A 19,480-nucleotide genomic window follows, 5' to 3' on the forward strand; every position below is an offset into this window, starting at 1 on the left:
TGACCTATTTCGCACAATAGCTGAAATGGAGGGGTCCTAAACTGGCATTCAATTTAATTAAGTGGCTATGGGATGTTTCATATGACCCCTCCACACGCACGCACGCACACACACAATCGCGCACGCACACACACACTCGAGACATACCAAACAACCTTTAATAAACTTTAATTACCCGCTTCCGTCCTTATTTATCTTGGTCACTTGTAGATGCATCTCTAAGACTTTAAAAGCCACAATGCTAGAAGAAACCTGAATACACAGACGTAGGTGTAGCGGTGATACGAGCGGCGTCAGAATGTTACAGTATCAAAGACGAACATACTAACATCAATGCCAATATAGTATATACATCTAGAAGTTCTGACACTGTAAAATATAATTTAGACAATCACATAATCAATCAGTTAATTTTGAAAGTGAATATTTTCGTATGAAAATTATAGACCTTACCGTCAAAACAAACATTACGGGAGTGATTATTACTCCCCAAACTAACATTATGGGGAGCTATTTAAGATATTACTATATTGAGCACTGATGTTTAATCCTTTTGTAGGTTTTTTTTTAATACATATATTAAGGGGAGCTAAAAAAAACTAAAAAAACACAAGCCCGCCCCCCCCCCCCCCCCCCAAAAAAAAATTAATTAAAAAAACCAAAAAACTAATATTTCAAAGTCTTTGAGCTATACTGGACTAGTCCCAAGGGAATGCTGGGGAGCCAGAGTGACATAGTGTCGAATTATGAAATTGTCCTACACTATTTTAGGTGTCTATGGCCGAGGTGTCTGTTAAGGCGCCACTGACTGTCCAGGTTAGGGACATGGCATGTGGTGCTGCTGTCTCTCGACTGCCCGTCAGTTTGTCAAAGAAAGACGATACCAACCAGTGGGAAACTATCGAAGAAGGGTACGCATGTGTTTATGATAGTAAGCTCTAGATGATTTGTGTTAACTTAGGTAACCAATGACGAATCTAGGATTTACGATGAATGGGTACATAATTCTAAAAAGGATACGGCTATTTATATGATAATAAGCATCTAGATGAATTTTGTTAACTTTGGTAACCAATGGCGAATCTAGGATTTCCGAGGAATGGGTACAAGAATTCTAAGAAGGGTACGCCTATTCATATGATAGTAAGCTCTAGATTTTTGTTAACTTTGATAATCAATGACGAAATTCGTTGAATCTAGGAATGGGTACACGAATTCTAAAAGCGGACCCTTGAAAGCCCAAGATCCATGTCGGTGTGTGGAATGAAAATACATGTATAATAATACACAGTGATAGAAGTATACAATCTAGTGGCTAATTTGTCCCATCCAAAGCATCCCAGTGTTTATATACACAAACTCTACGTCTAAACAAACAGTCGAAAATATAAAATCTACCTATAATGATCCATGTAATTTTAAAATGGGCGTTTGGGGGTAAGGGACCTGCCAGGTTTCCCCTCTTAGCCCCCCCCCCCCCCCCCCCCCCCCCCCCATGAAACAGGTCTGAGAAGAAAACTGCGTATCTTTTCAAAATTAAGTTACGAGTACGTGCATGATGAATCACGAGGTTGTAAAATACTTTGAAATATTAGAGTTTGTCCACCGAGAAGAGTACCTTTTAAACATGTTGTTGTCAGTCCTTAATAACTATAAAAGCTGTTTTATTATTTTTAATTTTTAGTAAATATTTATATTTATTTAAATGCATGAATGAATGAATGAATGAAAGTTTAACGACACTCGAACACAAAAATATATTAGTTATTGGATGTCAAACAATGGTAAACATTTATAAATTTATTATCAACTACAATATAAAAATTACAATGTTAAACAGTGTGTACAGAGCTGTGCAAAGTATAAATATCACAAGTATATTAAGTTTGAGTTGATGAATATTACAAGTATATACAATTTTGACAAAAGTCAACATGTACATTTTTAAAAAATCAGCTGAGGGTACGATTGAAATTAGGGTATCACATTTTGTGTTCTAAATATATATCTTTCCTAATCAGTTCAAAATTATTACTCCACCAAAATGTGGTGAACCGTCCATGTACACTTTATTTATTTATTTATTAATTTCTTAATTAATTATTTTATTTGTTTATTTAATTAATTAATTTATTAATTAAATTTATTTATTTACTAATACCACTCGAGTATTGCAGGATAACAACTTCTGACGGGGTGGTATCGATGATGCAGACAAAATCTTTGAAACAGGACTCACTGTACAAGCTGCGTGCGCAAACATCTTCGTATTTTGGCAATATGGGATCCAAATCCTCGTTTCCTTTCATTGAGGTAAGTTACATCATCACATCATACAATATATTAGCAGTGCCATTTATCTCAATAACCATTATATTAAGATATTGATACAGCTACATGTATGTTGATATCATTTAAATAAACAATAACCATATTTTATTTAACTGCACGAAAATCCCAAACTGCGAAAATTTTAAACATTTATCACTTTTATCACAATTTCGACCCTACGTTTTGGGATGTCGCCTTTATTAATTTTGTTTTCTTTTTTAAAAACAAACAACTGGTATGTACATCTTTTAAATATTATATGGCCAAATTTTAGTCAAAAGCAGGCTTTGTAAATTGAGCTCACCCTTCCAAAAACACACATTGTTTTACAGCCCTGTAACTCGCATAAAATATATAATGTTTATGTTTGTTTTACTTTACTTTACGCCAAGAAACATTTAAAAGTATTTGAAATAGTGTATTATGAATGCGCTGTGAGACACCATGTAGCGGGTTTCCTGTCTACATCCAATAGACCGATTATGTATCCATCAGTCCCCTACTGGTGTCGTTAAACAAAACAAACTATAACCATTTAACCAACGCCTAAAATATTTATGAATACTCACGGTAATTATGTAAAGCATTTGAGCTTTCACGTCAAACTAATAACAAAATTAACGTGGACTCGTGTTTTAGCTATATAAAAGCTGCCAATCCCTCTCCCCCAATTTAGATTTGTTATTGTCAATCTTGCATACATCTATTAAAGATAAAATAATTCACTATGTATTATATAAAATTGAAATAGGTCACGTGACTGTACACACGTATTTGCCGATTGTTTTTTCCAGGTTGTGTTCGAAATCGACAATGATCGTCCAAATATTTTCATTTTGTTGAACATCAGCCCATTTGGATATAACGTGACTGTTGAAATATGAATACGCCTTGGAAATGTCGACCATCTTATACAAATTGAATTAATGTATTAATTTAAGACATGTGCATATCTGGTTTAGGGTATATAGTTTGCATATTCCACTGGTAGGGGTGTGGTGTTTTGCAGTATACCAGGTTTGATATCCAGGTGTGCTCTAGTGGTGTCGTTACACAAAACAAACTTTTTTATATTCCTCTATGAAGAACTATGGACGAAACAAGGGTATAAGAGAACTTTTCAAATAGTTAAAAGAAACCTCACTTTTCAAGTGTCATTGCATGAGCCGAATGCATAACTCGACTTTAGAAATGTGATTTAAAGCACCAGAGAACGATCCTGGAAATTTAAAAATTAAATACATGGAACTTTCAGTACTTGTATTGATCAATTTCGTTTTTCAAACCCTCCTTTTAAAACTCCACACATACACTGTGGAATGACTTACTTGGGTTTTAATGATAAACGCGATTGCAGTGTTTATTTTATTCTTCTACAAGAGAATAAATAAACCTTGAATATTTTTTTTATCTTTGACTGAATTATACCATTTTCCAACAAGTGGTAAACGTCTTTCAATAAAAGCAAATAATTAAAAAAAGGCAATAGACGTCTTAGGCAGAAGTTTATAACGTTGGTACATGAATAGTATTAAACAATACATACAGTATATATAGTAGTATTTATCACTTTCATAAATAGCAATAATGATGAACCCCAAAACCTTTTCTTTTTTTTCAAAGCAAAAATAAAATAAAATAAAATACATATTAAACAAAATTCCACACTATAATTTTACAATCATGATGAATATGATAATCACTGCAGTTGATTTGATATTTTAAAAGTAAAACATCATTAGAAAAATAGTGTCATATCAGTTATAACAGCTAAAACAACATTCAGAATACAGACACCTCCATCCTTACAACACTGGTATAACCAACTTTTGGATTCCAGAAAATCAGTAGCAGGGCCACTTAAGGTGGTCTTCGCTCTGGTCGCCAACTAAACTCGTCAACAAAAATTCGAAGTCCTAAAACCCCCAGTGTTTAGCAAACGAATATAATGCATTTATTGTTTATTAGTGGGGAACATGCAACATCTTAGTCAGCTAAATATCTCGTTGGAAGATTACCATATAGATGATGCATGTTGGTGTACTTCTGAATACTGTAGGTAATCTTTTCGAATGTTGCACCCCCTTCCAAGCAAAAATGCAGCATTCACCACTAAAATCATATTAAAAAAAAAAGAGTTAATTTAATTACAGAAAGAAAGAAGTGTTTTATTTAACGACACACTCAACACATTTTATTTATGGTTATATGGTGTCAGACATATGGTTAAGGACCACACAGATTTTTTTTAGAGGAAACCCGCTGTTGCCACATAGGCTACTCTTTTACGACAGGTAGCAAGGGATCTTTTATTTGCACTTCCCACAGGCAGGACAGCACAAACCATGGCCTTTGTTGAACCAGTTATGGATCACTGGTCGGTGCAAGTGGTTTACACCTACCCAATGAGCCTTGCGGAGCACTCACACAGGGTTTGGAGTCGGTATCTGGATTAAAAATTCCATGCCTCGACTGGGATCCGAACCCATTACCTACCAGCCTGTAGACCGATGGCCTGCCACGACGCCACCGAGGCAGGTCTAATTTAATTACAGATGCTCTGTGTTAGACAGATCCTCAAAGATATGAAGCAAACAATCTGTTTTCTCAGACTGTTTCTTGGGTTTACCTGCAACAGATTTGATGGAAACCAGGCTCAACAAGTATGCAAGGATGATAAAAAAAAAAAACCTCATGATAACAATTTAAAAAGTATGTGTACACTTAATGCATAAAGTAGGCATGCTTAACACTGAAAATCAAAATAAAATGGTACGTTTAAGATATTTCTTTTTCATTTTACCAATTCCGTCACATTTCTAGGTTATTAAGGAATATTCCTAACTTTGTAGCCATTGTAACATTTACAGTTAATAACATCTTTTCCTTTTCTTTTTTTAATGAATATAATTACAAATTAATTGCATTCTTTATGGATATGCCCCTTTAATTATTTTGAAATAAAAAATAAAAACATAACAACCACTCTGCTTATATCTAATTAAGATTCAAACATACTCTCCTGGGCACCACACCTAGGCTATCTAGGATGCCTGTTCAGGACAGTGGGTTAATATTGCTAATGGTTAGTGAGAACAACGTCAACGTAGTTGCCTTACACTTCTCAACAGTCATTAAAACTCATTATAGGTGCAAGGGCGATGCAGACGGTACGGCCGGTACCACTTTTCAAAGAGGTAGGGCATGGCCATACCACTTTTGTGTGTGTGTGTGTGTGTGTGTGTGTGTGTGTGTGTTATATTTATTGTATCTGTGAAAATATCCTTACAAGTCATTTGAAAGGCGAGTCTGGCAACCACGAGCCATACCACTATTTTTTACACCATGCCGCCCCTGAGGTGTGCATGTATCAGGGTATGAACCCAATACCTACTAGCCTTAAATTCAATGCCTTAACTTCTACACCACCGAGGCCACATTTATGCTGCATAATTATAATATATTCTGGATTGATATCTGCATAAAAATAGCTCATCCTTATTTTCTAATAATAATATCTGAACAAAATATATGTTAAAGGCATAAATTGAGCACCTCTTGCTACCATATATAGGTGGTCAATGGGATAAAGTTTGAAAAGCATTTTAAAAAATAAAACTAATAATTACTATAACAATGGAACTAGGAATATTTCAGCTAGACTAGCTAGTACCATTATACCACCTGAGGAGATTGGTCTGACAAGATGAGAACAAATTCGTGTGTACCAAGTATCGTTTTGCTTCATACACGTATGGTATGCCACTACAACTAGCATGACTATTTTTGTGCTGAAATAAGGTAGTTAAACACACCCAAACAACATGTGTAGAGTCCTGGGCCCAATTTCACAAAACATTGGAAGTCTAGTTTTCCACGTAAACGTAAATCTATGACTAAACCACAAATTTTATTACTATTATAGTACAACAAATACAGTTAAAAGTACACATATTCCATTTATTTTTGGCCTTAAAATGCTCTATCTTCTGTAATGATATAGATGCCAAACACTTGTAAATGTATGCCGGTATAACTGCTAGTTTCAGACGTAAACTTACGATGTTTTGTGAAATAGGCCCCTGTTTATTTTTATTTTTTCAAGGATCAGATGTATCTATGATGTGTATGTTGATTGAATCGTTGCGTACATAGGAATTCTATGTATTAGTCATGCCATCCATGAAATCTGACTTAGTTATATGCACCCCGCTAAAACAAGTTTTAAGCAAAGGGGAAATAAAATTAACATTTTCTATACAAATCAGTTTCATTTCGGGTATACAACTTACAAAATGTAATACAATGTACATACAGTAAATAAAATGCACAAAGATACAACAAAAAATATTGACATGCCTTTAAAACAAAAGGAAGAGAAAAAAAGAAGAGAAAAAACAAAACAACAAAAATAACACCTTAACCAGCAAAAACACTGAATGTTATCAAACATATGCATTATTTAATCATAACACTAACAGTGATGAAACTACATTGTATAATGTAAGTTATTGACACAAAGTAAACTCACCACAATGTGAAGCACTCGCAAGAATTTTATACAGATGAGAATGAAAAATACTGGGATACTGAGCATACTCACCAAATAATAGACTGGGTTATGAACATTAAAATGCTAATATTGTTGCAAATAATGCCAATAGTAAATTTGGTGTTCACAGAAAATGCACAATTAAACCTGCTTAATGCTTTAGCGACCATGGCTCACTTTTACAAAACAATCTTAGTGCTAAAATCACCGTAAATCACTAAGTGTGTTCTACTACAAAAGTTAGTGACAAAGATCACTTCCTAAAACTGGGCCCATCTCTATTAACCATCCACATAACTATTTAATTAGCACAAGGCAGAAAATATATTGGACATACAGAAAAAATTACACATGAGCTCAGTGACCACCCTCCCCTCCCCGTCCCACAATATGGATTTGGTGATGATGGTGAAGATGCTAATGATGATAACTATGAAACACGCAAAAGCAATATGCCATAACATTAATTCTTTGGATTTATAAATAATTAACAGTATGTCAACAAAAATGAAACTGATAAAGTTGCAGTGTAAAGTATCCTAGTTAAATAATATTTAATAATAATCAATATTACTGAAACAAAAGTAAAACAGAAGTTAAACAAAATATGAAACACCTAAATAAATGACATGGTTCAAGTGGTATACACTAATTTTATAATACTAAACAACCGATCTTGGTCTTACTTTTTGACATCCTCTAGTCGACATATTATTGCGCTGAGGTGTCGTTAAACATTCATTTCATTCACTGGTGTTACTTTTGATGGAACATATACTACCAGTGTAAACAACTTCATTTATGATGGTCCACTTAGAATGGCAATGGAGTCTACCGTGATTGAAATATTAACACAATATAAAGACAAGCATTGCCAAAAATTAAAAGTGAAAGCAAAACACCAAATGCTATTTTAACCTAAATGTAGTTCAACACCCAAAAAATAAGCAAACTTCAATACATAATTTTTAAAAACTTAATTCATTAGTTACAAAAAATTGTATGTCTTATAGCAAACAAAAGATTGATAATCATGGTTTAGCATTTAAAAAACTCAAAACAAAACAAAACACAAAACAGATTATGGCTAATTTAGATATGGTTGTCCTAGTATGTAAAAGGTAAAATAGGCACCCAGATTATCATTAATGAAAAATTGAGATATTTAATAAATTATAATACGATAATAAATTCATCATCTTGTGACATAACATAAGTCAGGACAGTGTATTTTTAAGTCTCAGGACAGTGTGTGTTTCCAAGTTAGGACAGTGTGAATTTCCAAGTCAGGATAGTGTGTATTTTCAAGTCAGGACAGTGTGTATTGCCAAGTCAGGACAGTGTGTATTGCCAAGTCAGGACAGTGTGTATTGTCAAGTCAGGACAGTGTGTGTGTTTCCAAGTCAGGACAGTGTGTGTTTTCAAGTCAGGACAGTGTGTTTCTAAGTCAGGACAGTGTGTATTTTCAAGTCAAGTGTATATCAGTCAACATGTAGTTTTACAATCTTACCTACATGAACAGAACTAAAGTTATTTTGGATGATATCAATTGAATTTTTTTAAAGGAAAAATGCATCAGATATAGTAGACATCCCTACATTTCCTTCCACTTTAAATTGTAATGTAGCAGTTTAAATTAGTCCAGCTGGATAAGTGGCCCTTTCTTTAGACTTATCTGCAGTCATACTGGAATTGCAATTTGGAAAAATACACCTGAAAATTAATTAAGCACTACTTGAATTGTACAACTGCCTAAAAGGCACCTAGAAGTAATTGCCCATGCCGACTGGGTTTAAAAATTATATACTGAAAGATTTAATATATTCTGTATCTGCTGGGTATTTACCGAGATGGCATGAATAAATCACGTATGAGAAGCACATCAGTGTGATTCCAGCTCCATAGCTATTTACCATACATTTTCATGCATATTTATGTATTCTGTGTTTTTTTCTAGAATACATTAAATACTGAAGTAACGACAGTGCCACGTGTCAATAGTCTCTGTATATACACGTTAATTTCAGTGTTTTGTATCCATGTCAACGAAATGGCTACAATTATATGCGAAGTACAAGCCACATGTTCAAAACTCAATGGTGCTTAATTAATTTTCAGGTGTATATTTTACTCGTCACCTGGAAACATTTACATCCTTCTGATAGTTAACAACAATAAAATTTTAAAACCTTGCCCGATATGTTCAGATACTCAGCAAATGATAAAAACAAATTTGTATGTCAACCCATACAGTTATTTCATCATAAATCTTAAAATTAATAGGGTGTATAATCTAAAACAGCTAACAATCTATTTACAAGACTATTTGAATATATTTCAACAGCTAATAATCTAAAATTTCAAATAATAGATTAGTAAGATATAGGTTTTATACTCTCATATTAAGAATAGAATTATGAGAGAGCTGACTGCATGATATGATACCTTGTAACAATAATAATAAGTCACTTCATAAAGAAAAGGTGTGAAATGTATGTACATTTTAATGCTTTTTTTTGTACCGAGACAGAACTTAAAACTAAACAGTAAATTTGAGTATTGATATAGCACTATACTGTAACATCATATTGTATTGTAATCAACTGATTAAATATGTTTTATTTGTCACATCTGAAGTTTACTCCTGGGCTATGCTAGCAGGAATGTGGGCAGACATTTTCTCACAATATAACTTTTGTCTTTAAATTAATAATTGTTTTTAAAAAATAAAACCAATATTTGTGGCTTCAGATGCCATAAAATCATGCTTTAAGCTACCTATATTTCAAAATGTCTTGCTATACCATAACAGAAGAAACTCTGCTACCCTTTCTCAATACTGTGCCATAAACAAACCATACCACTATAGACAAAAAAGAAGTTAGCCCTAACCCTGAAACTCCATACTCTTTGACATAATTTTAAATAATTATTACCGGTATATCTTTTAAAATAATATAATAAAAACAATCATCATATTTTTAATGTAATCAAGTTAAGATATGTAAAATAAATAAAGTGACAAACATGTCTGTCATAATGAACACAACAATCTATATACATGATGGTGCCAATATTACAGTTATGTTGTTATTTATCTTCCATTTAATACACAGTATTACATTTTACAGATAAAAATTAAATAAAAATAGTTTTTATATAATGTCATTATAACTCTTACATTAAAAGCAAAACGATCAACAGAATAATACGACACAATAAAACAGTCATAAAATAAACAAAGATGAGACAGTTCCATCTAGTGCTGTACCTTACACATTCCACAAATATATATTTACTTAAATCACAAGACAGTTCTGCCAAATTTTAATTTACATACATCAGCACTGAACAAACAAACCTTTTGCAAAAACAGAAAACATAAAACTATGTTGAAAAGATAAAGACCAAATTAAAAAATTTTGCATGATGCGATCAAAATCAACTTGATCAACTTATGCGGGCATGGACACGAACACAATTTAAATCCACTTGTGTGTTTCTGGAGACATTTCCGTATGCATTCCCTTACCTACATGTATTGTTACATAATAAGGGGCCTAATTCACTAAACTCTTGCAGTGCAATGCTAAAAGACTTGCAAAGAGGATGCTTTGTTGTCTAGCAGAGCCTAAGAGAACTTTGTGAATTAGGCCACTGGTCGGTAAAACAGTATTAGCACTCGGCATCAAATAAATGGACACACTATGTTATTTCATTGTGTGGGATTTTACCGGTGTCTGCAAATGCACAAATAAACATGCTACTTTAATGTACTATAATTGCATAATTAAGTTTTAAAAATTCATGGATTTTGAAACCATATTGAATAATGGTCAATAAACATGTAAATTTAATTTGTCCTATAATACAGCTGCTGTGGTAACCAAAATTGTCACTGATAAATTTAAAACATTTAATATGAAACAAAAATCCATTATATAATATAGAAGCTGTTCCTTTAAAACTTGAGTGTGATGGGTCAACGGATTGACCCACTATTTTTTTCCCATTCCAACTAGTCCTCTACAACAACAATTGAAATACATTTACTAAATGCAGAATCAATAATGGAACCCAAAAAATATATATTTCAAGCAATTGTACATATTACTAATGTGATAAATTTAATCGAAGTTGTAACTGTTAAATCTGATTAAAAAAAGACATGTTCCAAATAGCACCTATATCTGTTTATGAAAAAAAGAGAAAAAAATCTGTAAAGAATTGTGTTAGTAAATACCAATAGTATGCAACCTCTTGTTTGAGAGAAACAAAACAACCCAATGTCACAACAATAATACGGGAAATCTTTGAATAGAGGCCTGCCTTCTATAAAGGCCAACTTCTGTTACTGTAGCTTTGTCAGGTTAATGAGGTTATACATGTCATTTCCATTTCATAATGTCCGAAGCTTACAACCACATGACAAGAACAGGAAAGAAGGAGGATTTTTCATTTCTCAATGAGCTAAGAGGTTTATCCATGTACAAAACAGGTTTGGAAGACTGATTTAGAATATGACCTTACAATAAGATCATGTTAGAAACCTTTGCATGGAAAACAATACAATAACCTGGCTTGAATATAGACCAGGTCTCAAGAGTGTCATGAAAAAAAGAGAAAAAAAGCCTGGGCTTCTGTTCAAAGATTTACGGTAGGCCTATACGTAAAAGCCAAATTCGTTAAATATACTTGGTGGCCAGACTTATTACAACCAATAACTACATACTACATACTGTACCAGTCTCATTTACTGTATCATTTATGGTTAACGTAAAAGCCAAACTTATTAAATATACTTAGTGGCCAGACTCATTACAACCAATAACACATCTACATGCTGTACCAGCCTCATTTACTGTATCATTTACAGTATATAACATATATGTTATTTCCACAACAATTTTTCTTTTCCTTTTTATAGAAATTATTGACTCTTTTTTTTTAAATCCATTTTAAATGATAACTGATATCTGTTGTAACTTTCAAGTTTTCCATTTCTTTTTTTAAGAAATTGTTGACTTTTTTTTTGTTTTAAATCTACTTTAAATGATGACTGATATGGGGTATATTCTGTTGTAACTTTCAACAGTTTTCCATTTCTTTTTTTAAGAAATTATTGACTTTTATTTTATTTTAAATCTACTTTAAATGATGACTGATATGGGGTATATTCTGTTGTAACTTTCAACAGTTTTCCATTTCTTTTTTTAAGAAATTATTGACTGTTTTTTTATTTTAAATCTACTTTAAATGATGACTGATATGGGGTATATTCTGTTGTAACTTTCAACAGTTTTCCTTTTCTTTTTTAAGAAATTATTGACTTTTTTTTGTTTTAAATCTACTTTAAATGATGACTGATATGGGGTATATTCTGTTGTAACTTTCAACAGTTTTCCTTTTCTTTTTTTAAGAAATTATTGACTTTTTTGTTGTTTTAAATCTACTTTAAATGATGACTGATATGGGGTATATTCTGTTGTAACTTTCAACAGTTTTCCATTTCTTTTTTTAAGAAATTATTGACTTTTTTTATATTTTAAATCTACTTTAAATGATGACTGATATGGGGTATATTCTTTTGTAACTTTCAAGTTTTCCTTTTCCTTTTTTAAGAAATTATTGACTTTTAAAAAAAGATCCATTTTACATGATGACTGATATGGGGTATATTTTGTTGTAACTTTCATTTGATCACGAGAAAAAGACAAAATTTGTGATTATTGTTACCAAGTAAATTATTCTTATTGTTTCAAATATGGAAAGTGCACAGCCAATCAATAATTACTGTACTGAGTGCTCATGCACACATTAACAGCTGTAGATGATAGCCACAAGAGATATGATAGGGTGTGATAGTTATAAAAATAGATACAACTGTCAAATTGTCATTTTGTAGTCCTAATCCCATTTGACATTGTTTGGGTTGTCCTGAGGTAGAACCATCAACAGTTTCTGGATAAACTTGTTAATAGAATCTGAAATAATAAACATTTGTTATAGTGTTTAAAAATCAAACAAAAGAGTTGCTACAAAATAAAATTGAAACCATTATATAATATTAGGCATCAGTTGAAAATTAGCTGAGAAAAAAGTGAAAGTAAGGTAAATTAATCAATGTTTAACCTGCAACCACCATTTCTATTCACACATACATGTAGCTACATTACAAAATAGCTCTTTTGACGTCTCACACATACATGTAGCTACATTACAAAATAGCTCTTTTGAATTCTAGATCATCGTACAATGTGGCTGAAATAACAGAAATGATAGTTTTTCCCCTTAATTTTTATGGTTTGCAGGATAAAGATAATAACTAGTTAATGATATCGGATATCTGCTTTATCGTGTTCAGGCCGAATGAGAAAGCAGGTATCTGACGTCATTAACTAGTTATTATCTTTATCGTGTTCAGGCCGAATGAGAAAGCAGGTATCTGACGTCATTAACTAGTTATTATCTTTATCGTGTTGAGGCCGAATGAGAAAGCAGGTATCTGACGTCATTAACTAGTTATTATCTTTATCGTGTTGAGGCCGAATGAGAAAGCAGGTATCTGACGTCATTAACTAGTTATTATCTTTATCGTGTTGAGGCCGAATGAGAAAGCAGGTATCTGACGTCATTAACTAGTTATTATTTTTATCGTGTTTGGGCCGAATGAGAAAGCAGGTATCTGACGTCATTAACTAGTTATTATCTTTATCGTGTTCAGGCCGAATGAGAAAGCAGGTATCTGATGACATTAACTAGTTATTCTCTATATAAACATTGTGGATGCAGGATTTTAAAGGTTATTACATTATAAATATCAAAATTATCAGAAAGTAAGAAAATGCCATCGATAAAATATGTTAAAACAACATTATCTCATGAAAAAATATAACTAAGTGTAAAACAAATTGAAATTTCTTACAATTTTAGTGGAAACACTAGCTCGAGTATAATCTAGGAACCTGGAAACACTAAAACCTGAAGGGCTAAGACTACAATTGGTGGAGACATCCTCACATTAAAGACTATATGAACAAAGGTGAAGACAAAGTTTGTTTGTGTTGTTTAACAACACCACTAGAGCACATTGATTTATTAATCATCGGCTTCTTAAACATTTGGCAATTTTGAGGAAACTCACATTTTTCCATTTGTAGCAAGGGATCTTTTATATACACAATCCCACAAACGGGATAGCACATATCACAGCCTTTGATGTACCAGTCATGGTGCACTGGCTGGAACAAAAAATAGCTCAATGGGCCCACCAACAGCTTTTGATCCTAGACCAACAGTACATCAAGCGAGCGCGTTACCACTGGGCTACGTCCAACCCACAAAGGAGAAGACGGAAACTTGTGACAAGAACAGAAGAACAGCAGAGGACTCATTGGAAGATAAACTTAAGCCATCCCTTTGGTTGTTGACATGTTTGGACCAGCCTTCTATCATAGGGGGAAAATGCCAACAGATTGAGGTTAGGTTCAGTTGAAAAGAAAAAATGGAGAAAACTTGGAGTGTTTTCTATTTTATAAATACATTACCTGTCCTCAACAAGTGCACCTCCCCCCCATGCAAGTGGTCTGGTCCGAACATCCCAACAGCCAATGGGATGGCCTAAAATTCTTGTGTGGAGGGGAGGGGGGGAGGTGCACTTGTTGAGGACAGGTAATGTTAAAAAGAAACTGTTTCTCCTTCACAACAAAAGTAAACAATTCCAAAGAATTCGGACAATCTAAAAAGCTTTGCAATATTAAATTTGGTATAAATCTGCAGAAACAAACCTATTTTGTTCTGAATCTCCTTTGGTTTCTTGGTCCATCGGTTTCCTAGGAGATACAGTAAAGTCCCAACACCCACTAACAGCAGGGCCATAATACTCTCGTGAGGTTTCTGGTAGAATGTTAGTATCACAATGGCAAATGTGATAACACTTAAAGTTATTGGAAGTGCTACTGGAACCTATAAAAAAAAGAAGAAAAAACAGGAGTCAGTACAAGAAAATGTTTGAGAAAATCACCATAATATATATTAATCATGACTTTCTGGCCTGTATATCTGGAAACAGCAGAAGAATAAATTAAGGTGAATAAAGAAAAAAAAAGAGAAATGTTTTATTTAATGACGCTCTCAACACATTTTATTTACGTTTATATGGCATCAAACATAGGGTTAAGGACCACACAGATATTGAGAGGAAACCCGCTGTCACCACTTCATGGGCAACTCTTTTCGATTAGCAGCAAGGGATCTTTTATATGCACCATCCCACAGACAGGATAGTACATACCACAGCCTTTGTTACAGCAGTTGTGGAGCACTGGCTGGAATGAGAATATCCCAATGGGTCCACGGACATAAGGTGAATGAATGTAATTAAGGAAAGCATTCAGGTATCAAACATTTTTTGTGATCACTACACCTTCTGAACATGACTCACAATAAAACATTGTGGACTTCAGAAAATCGTCTTTATGAAATATTCTATATAAAATGAATAAATGAAAATCCCCCCCCCCCCCCCCCCCCCACCCCCCATCATCAAAAATACAAGTAAATGTTATCATTCATTTATTGCACATTCATAAAATGCTGTTTATATACCAACATAAACCTAAATTAAGTGAAATAAAGAATAAAATGCAAACCTTGATTGGTCTATGGAGGTCGGGTTCTTTCCATCTTAAATAAGCCTGTCCAGCAAACACAATCGTTAAGACAGTAGCAAAACCAAAGCCTTCCATTTCAATAAGAAACCAGATATCATTTGATGACTGGAAACATATCACCAGTATAAGCTGGAAAAAAGCCAAACCCAAACAACATGAATGACCTTACTATCAAATGCATGTATGGATTCATAGATGGTAGAATGAATTAATCAATATATATACAGTACTGTAGCCTATGTAACATTATGGCATTTATCTAAGCGAAAGTATATCCTTATAAACTAAAAGTTTGTTTTGTTTAACAACACCACTAAAGCACATTATGTATTAATCATCAGCTATTGGATGTCAAATATTTAGTCATTTTGACAGTCTTAGCGAGAAAACCAGATTAAACATTTTATTAGTAGCAAGGGATCTTCTATATGCACCATCCCACAGACAGGATAGTACATACCACCAGTCATGGTGCACTTTGCAAACAAGAAATAGCCCAATGGCCGATCCTAAACCGTGTTGGTAATAAGTAATTATGTACTGTACTGAAGACCATGAGTAAGTATAGCACTGATACGTACAATAACTAGAAGTGAAGCTGCTGGTGTCAGGTACGTGGCGTGAATCATCGACATGAACAGTGGCATGTGGTTATTCTGTGCACCAATGAAGAATAACCTGCAATAACAATTGAAAAACATTTGTAAACAATATAGCAATTGAAACAAGAATTCTCAGAGGACTGCTAAAGCAGGGTTTGACAAATTCTCTAGCCCTTGGTCCCAGCTAAAGTCCAAACCAAAATGTTAACAACTACAATAAATTGCTCTCGTACCTTTATTTTTTCGTTAGATTTTACCCTCATTTTGTCTGGACAGAAATCTTGAAAAACCCATTACAATGACACAGATACATACTAGATGATAACTACATGTATGTCACCTATATCGACTTTGCTGAGATCACATAGGACAAAAAGCATGTGATTTTATGCAGGCTGCCATTTTGCCTTTTTATGGAATACTCTCCAAGTGGGTGAAAGGATATGACTTAATCTAACAACGTCGTGACGTGTTATGATATAAAAGCTAACGCGATAATGTCGTATTAATTTTCTTTTAACTTGTTTTGTTTAAATATACCACAAGAGAACATTGATTTTATATTAATTACGTCACATGTATACTTTGGAGGCTTTCATCCCTCTTGAAGAGTATTCCATAAAGAAACAAAATGGCAGACGTCAGAAAAATGCATGTATTTTGCCCTATGCGATCTCAGTGAAGTCGATACTGGTAACATCGTTACAGTCTCGTATGTACATATAGAATCTGTGTCACTGTTATAGGATATTAAACAAGCTTCCATTTCGTATCATGTTTATGTCCCAAGTGAAATAATTTTCAGTTGTCACGAGCTTTAGCGAAATGGTAGCGAGTTTAATATCCTATTTATTACCCATAATCGATCTTAATTTGTATCACTCATCTCGTTTCGTTGATGTTCCTATAAGGTTGTAGTGTGCTAATTGATGACGTCATCGTGTGACGTCAAAAGTGTTACGTCCCACTTGGCATTCTAGTGGGACATATCACTTTGATATGTACCAAGATATTTGTAACCATATGTGTAATAATAGTGTTTTTTTCACAACTTGTGTCTGGATAAAATCTGGGGAAAATTTAATGCTAATTAATGGTAGGAGAGTAATTTATCGTAGTTGTTAACAATCTGTTTCAGATTTTAGTGAATTTTTTATCTGGGCTGGTAGAAATTATCAATTTTATTACTATAAAGCATAGGACACTAGCCAAAGCTACTGTGAGGGCTAGTGACTTTTCCCAAACATTTGCAGAACACTGTGCTAAAGGAGTACATGTCCCCATCTGTCCAAGGACCATAACTCTGTCAAAAATGGGCCAATCCCCATGAAAGTTAAACTTGATGTGTAATTCTGATGACGCTAAACCCAACATTTCAGCTGAATATCTCTTGCAGCATTGTGAAAAAATAGTCTGGAACACTATATGTGGGACAGATGAAAAGATAACCTGCCTGTATAATTCACTATGGTTGGACCTGTAGGGGACTAATATGGAGAAAACTTGGGAGTGTTTTCTCTTTTATAGATACATCACCTGAACTCATCAAGTGCACCCCCCCCCCCCCCCCCCCCCCACGCAAGTGGTCTGGTCTGAACATCTCAACAGCCAATGGGATGGCCTAAAATTCTTCTACTGTATGCTCCCTGTAGCTCCGGTCATGTGACTATAACTTCCTATTTCTCTTTGGACCAGACCACTTGCGTGGGGGGAGGTGCACTTGTTGAGGACAGGTAATGTTGAAAAGAAAAAGGAACACATATTCAAATTCAAACAAGGTAAATTTCAAAGAGATAGATTCCCATAACAAAAAGATGAAATGATCTTCAGATGGAAAAACGAAATACAGTCAAGACCTCGTTACAATGACCACGTTCGTCCCTGGGTCACTTTGTCGTTATATCAAAATTGCCCTTATAAAAAATAGTTTTTTTTAAAGGACACCACTAAAGCACATTGATTTATTAATCATTGGCTATTGAGTGTCAAACATTTTGTAATTTTAACATATAGCTTTAGAGATAAAACCCACTACATTTTCAAATTAGTAGCAAGGGATCTTTTATATGCATCATTCCACAGACAGGATAGCGCATACCACAGCATTTGATATACTGTAGAATACTTTATTTTCGCGGGATCAAATTTTCACGATTTAATGAAAATGGAACTTAGTTTTGCCGGTTGTTACGCTAATCTGTAGAACTAATCCTACATGTACACACGAGTGCTATACACATAAAACAATAATTTTCCTGCTTTAACCAATCAAGACTTTATTGTTTACAAGTTAATAAGCTTACAGAAGGTGCTTACCGCATGCAGTTTTTTCTTAATCCTTATAACTGTTATGAAAACAAAAACCGAAAACAAAAGAAATGAAATTTGAAGGCACAAGGTACTAGTACTCAGTAACTTAAGTTTGATTGAAACAATATTTATTGCCGTCAAAATACTAGTTCAAAACGGTTTGTGATTGGCTAACAGGCCAAAAATAAAAATAAAATTGTGAAACATATGAACATAGCCCAGTCCGGATTTTTTCACTTCAACATTTTTAATATACTGTGATAATGCATGTTTACTTCCGTCGTTGAACATGTGTAGACTCTGTCCAATGAACTGATCGCTAGCACATGCGAAGGAAAACAGCATAAAGCTTTTTAGTGTTAGTATTGTTTTATTATCATGTACCGTATTTGACCGGAAATTAGCCCATGTCTTTGAATAAGCCCCCCTCCGTTTTGATAGCATTTAAGAAATTAGGCCCTCATTCGTAAATAAGCCCACCCCCAACTTCGTCACCTTATAAATAACACAAAACTGCAAGTTTGCTCAAAGTTCATTTAAAAGGTCATACCTCCTGCAGATAATTAAACACAAATGTAACACAATATTTTACCACCAGTGAGATTTAGTAGTCTAACAGTAACAGTGTGTAACATTGTTTTCAATTTCATGCCTGCAGCATTTCTTTGAAGTACCCAAACCCAAGTCTGAACTAAAAACCAATGTCTATTTTTACCACCACACTGGGTCCGCAGTTAATGCTAATTAGGCAAATACCTTATTCTGATTGGCTAAGAACAATGGCCTAGACTGACAATTCTTTGTAGTGTAAGCTGGCTGCCTGTCAGAAACGTGTGTATATGCTATCGAGTTTGTTGTTTTAAGTCTTCTCAGCATTAAATTTTGGATGTAAATAAACAGCACTGGTAAGTAATTGTAACATAGAAGGTGTGTTTCTGATAATTAGATACTAGTAAAAAAAACAATTTAATTAATAAACAATTATTATTTATTAATAACAAATGGAACACTAA

General features: G+C 33.7%; 2 protein-coding genes across 3 annotated transcripts in view; one reads left to right on the plus strand and one right to left on the minus strand.

Annotated features, from left to right (window-relative positions):
* The window catches only part of LOC121375201 (transthyretin-like), a 6,517-nt gene extending 2,003 nt beyond the window's left edge, over nt 1–4,514 (plus strand). For both annotated transcript variants that reach the window (XR_005958285.1, XM_041502499.1), the window contains exons 2-4: nt 772–911; nt 2,178–2,313; nt 3,126–4,514. Coding sequence is in view for 1 of the 2 variants with exons in the window: in XM_041502499.1 (XP_041358433.1) it covers nt 772–911; nt 2,178–2,313; nt 3,126–3,215 (366 nt within the window). In the remaining variant the exon portion in view is untranslated. The remainder of the gene's footprint in view (nt 1–771; nt 912–2,177; nt 2,314–3,125) is intronic.
* Nucleotides 4,515–5,276: 762 nt separating this feature from the next.
* The window catches only part of LOC121374989 (large neutral amino acids transporter small subunit 1-like), a 37,187-nt gene continuing 22,983 nt past the window's right edge, over nt 5,277–19,480 (minus strand). The window contains exons 7-10 of the mRNA XM_041502170.1: nt 16,137–16,233; nt 15,535–15,684; nt 14,671–14,848; nt 5,277–12,867 (exon numbers count right to left, since the gene is read on the minus strand). Coding sequence (XP_041358104.1) covers nt 12,791–12,867; nt 14,671–14,848; nt 15,535–15,684; nt 16,137–16,233 — 502 coding nt within the window. The 3' untranslated portion in view covers nt 5,277–12,790. The remainder of the gene's footprint in view (nt 12,868–14,670; nt 14,849–15,534; nt 15,685–16,136; nt 16,234–19,480) is intronic.

Source organism: Gigantopelta aegis, chromosome 6 (genome assembly GCF_016097555.1).
Source record: "Gigantopelta aegis isolate Gae_Host chromosome 6, Gae_host_genome, whole genome shotgun sequence".
Taxonomy (NCBI): domain Eukaryota; kingdom Metazoa; phylum Mollusca; class Gastropoda; order Neomphalida; family Peltospiridae; genus Gigantopelta; species Gigantopelta aegis.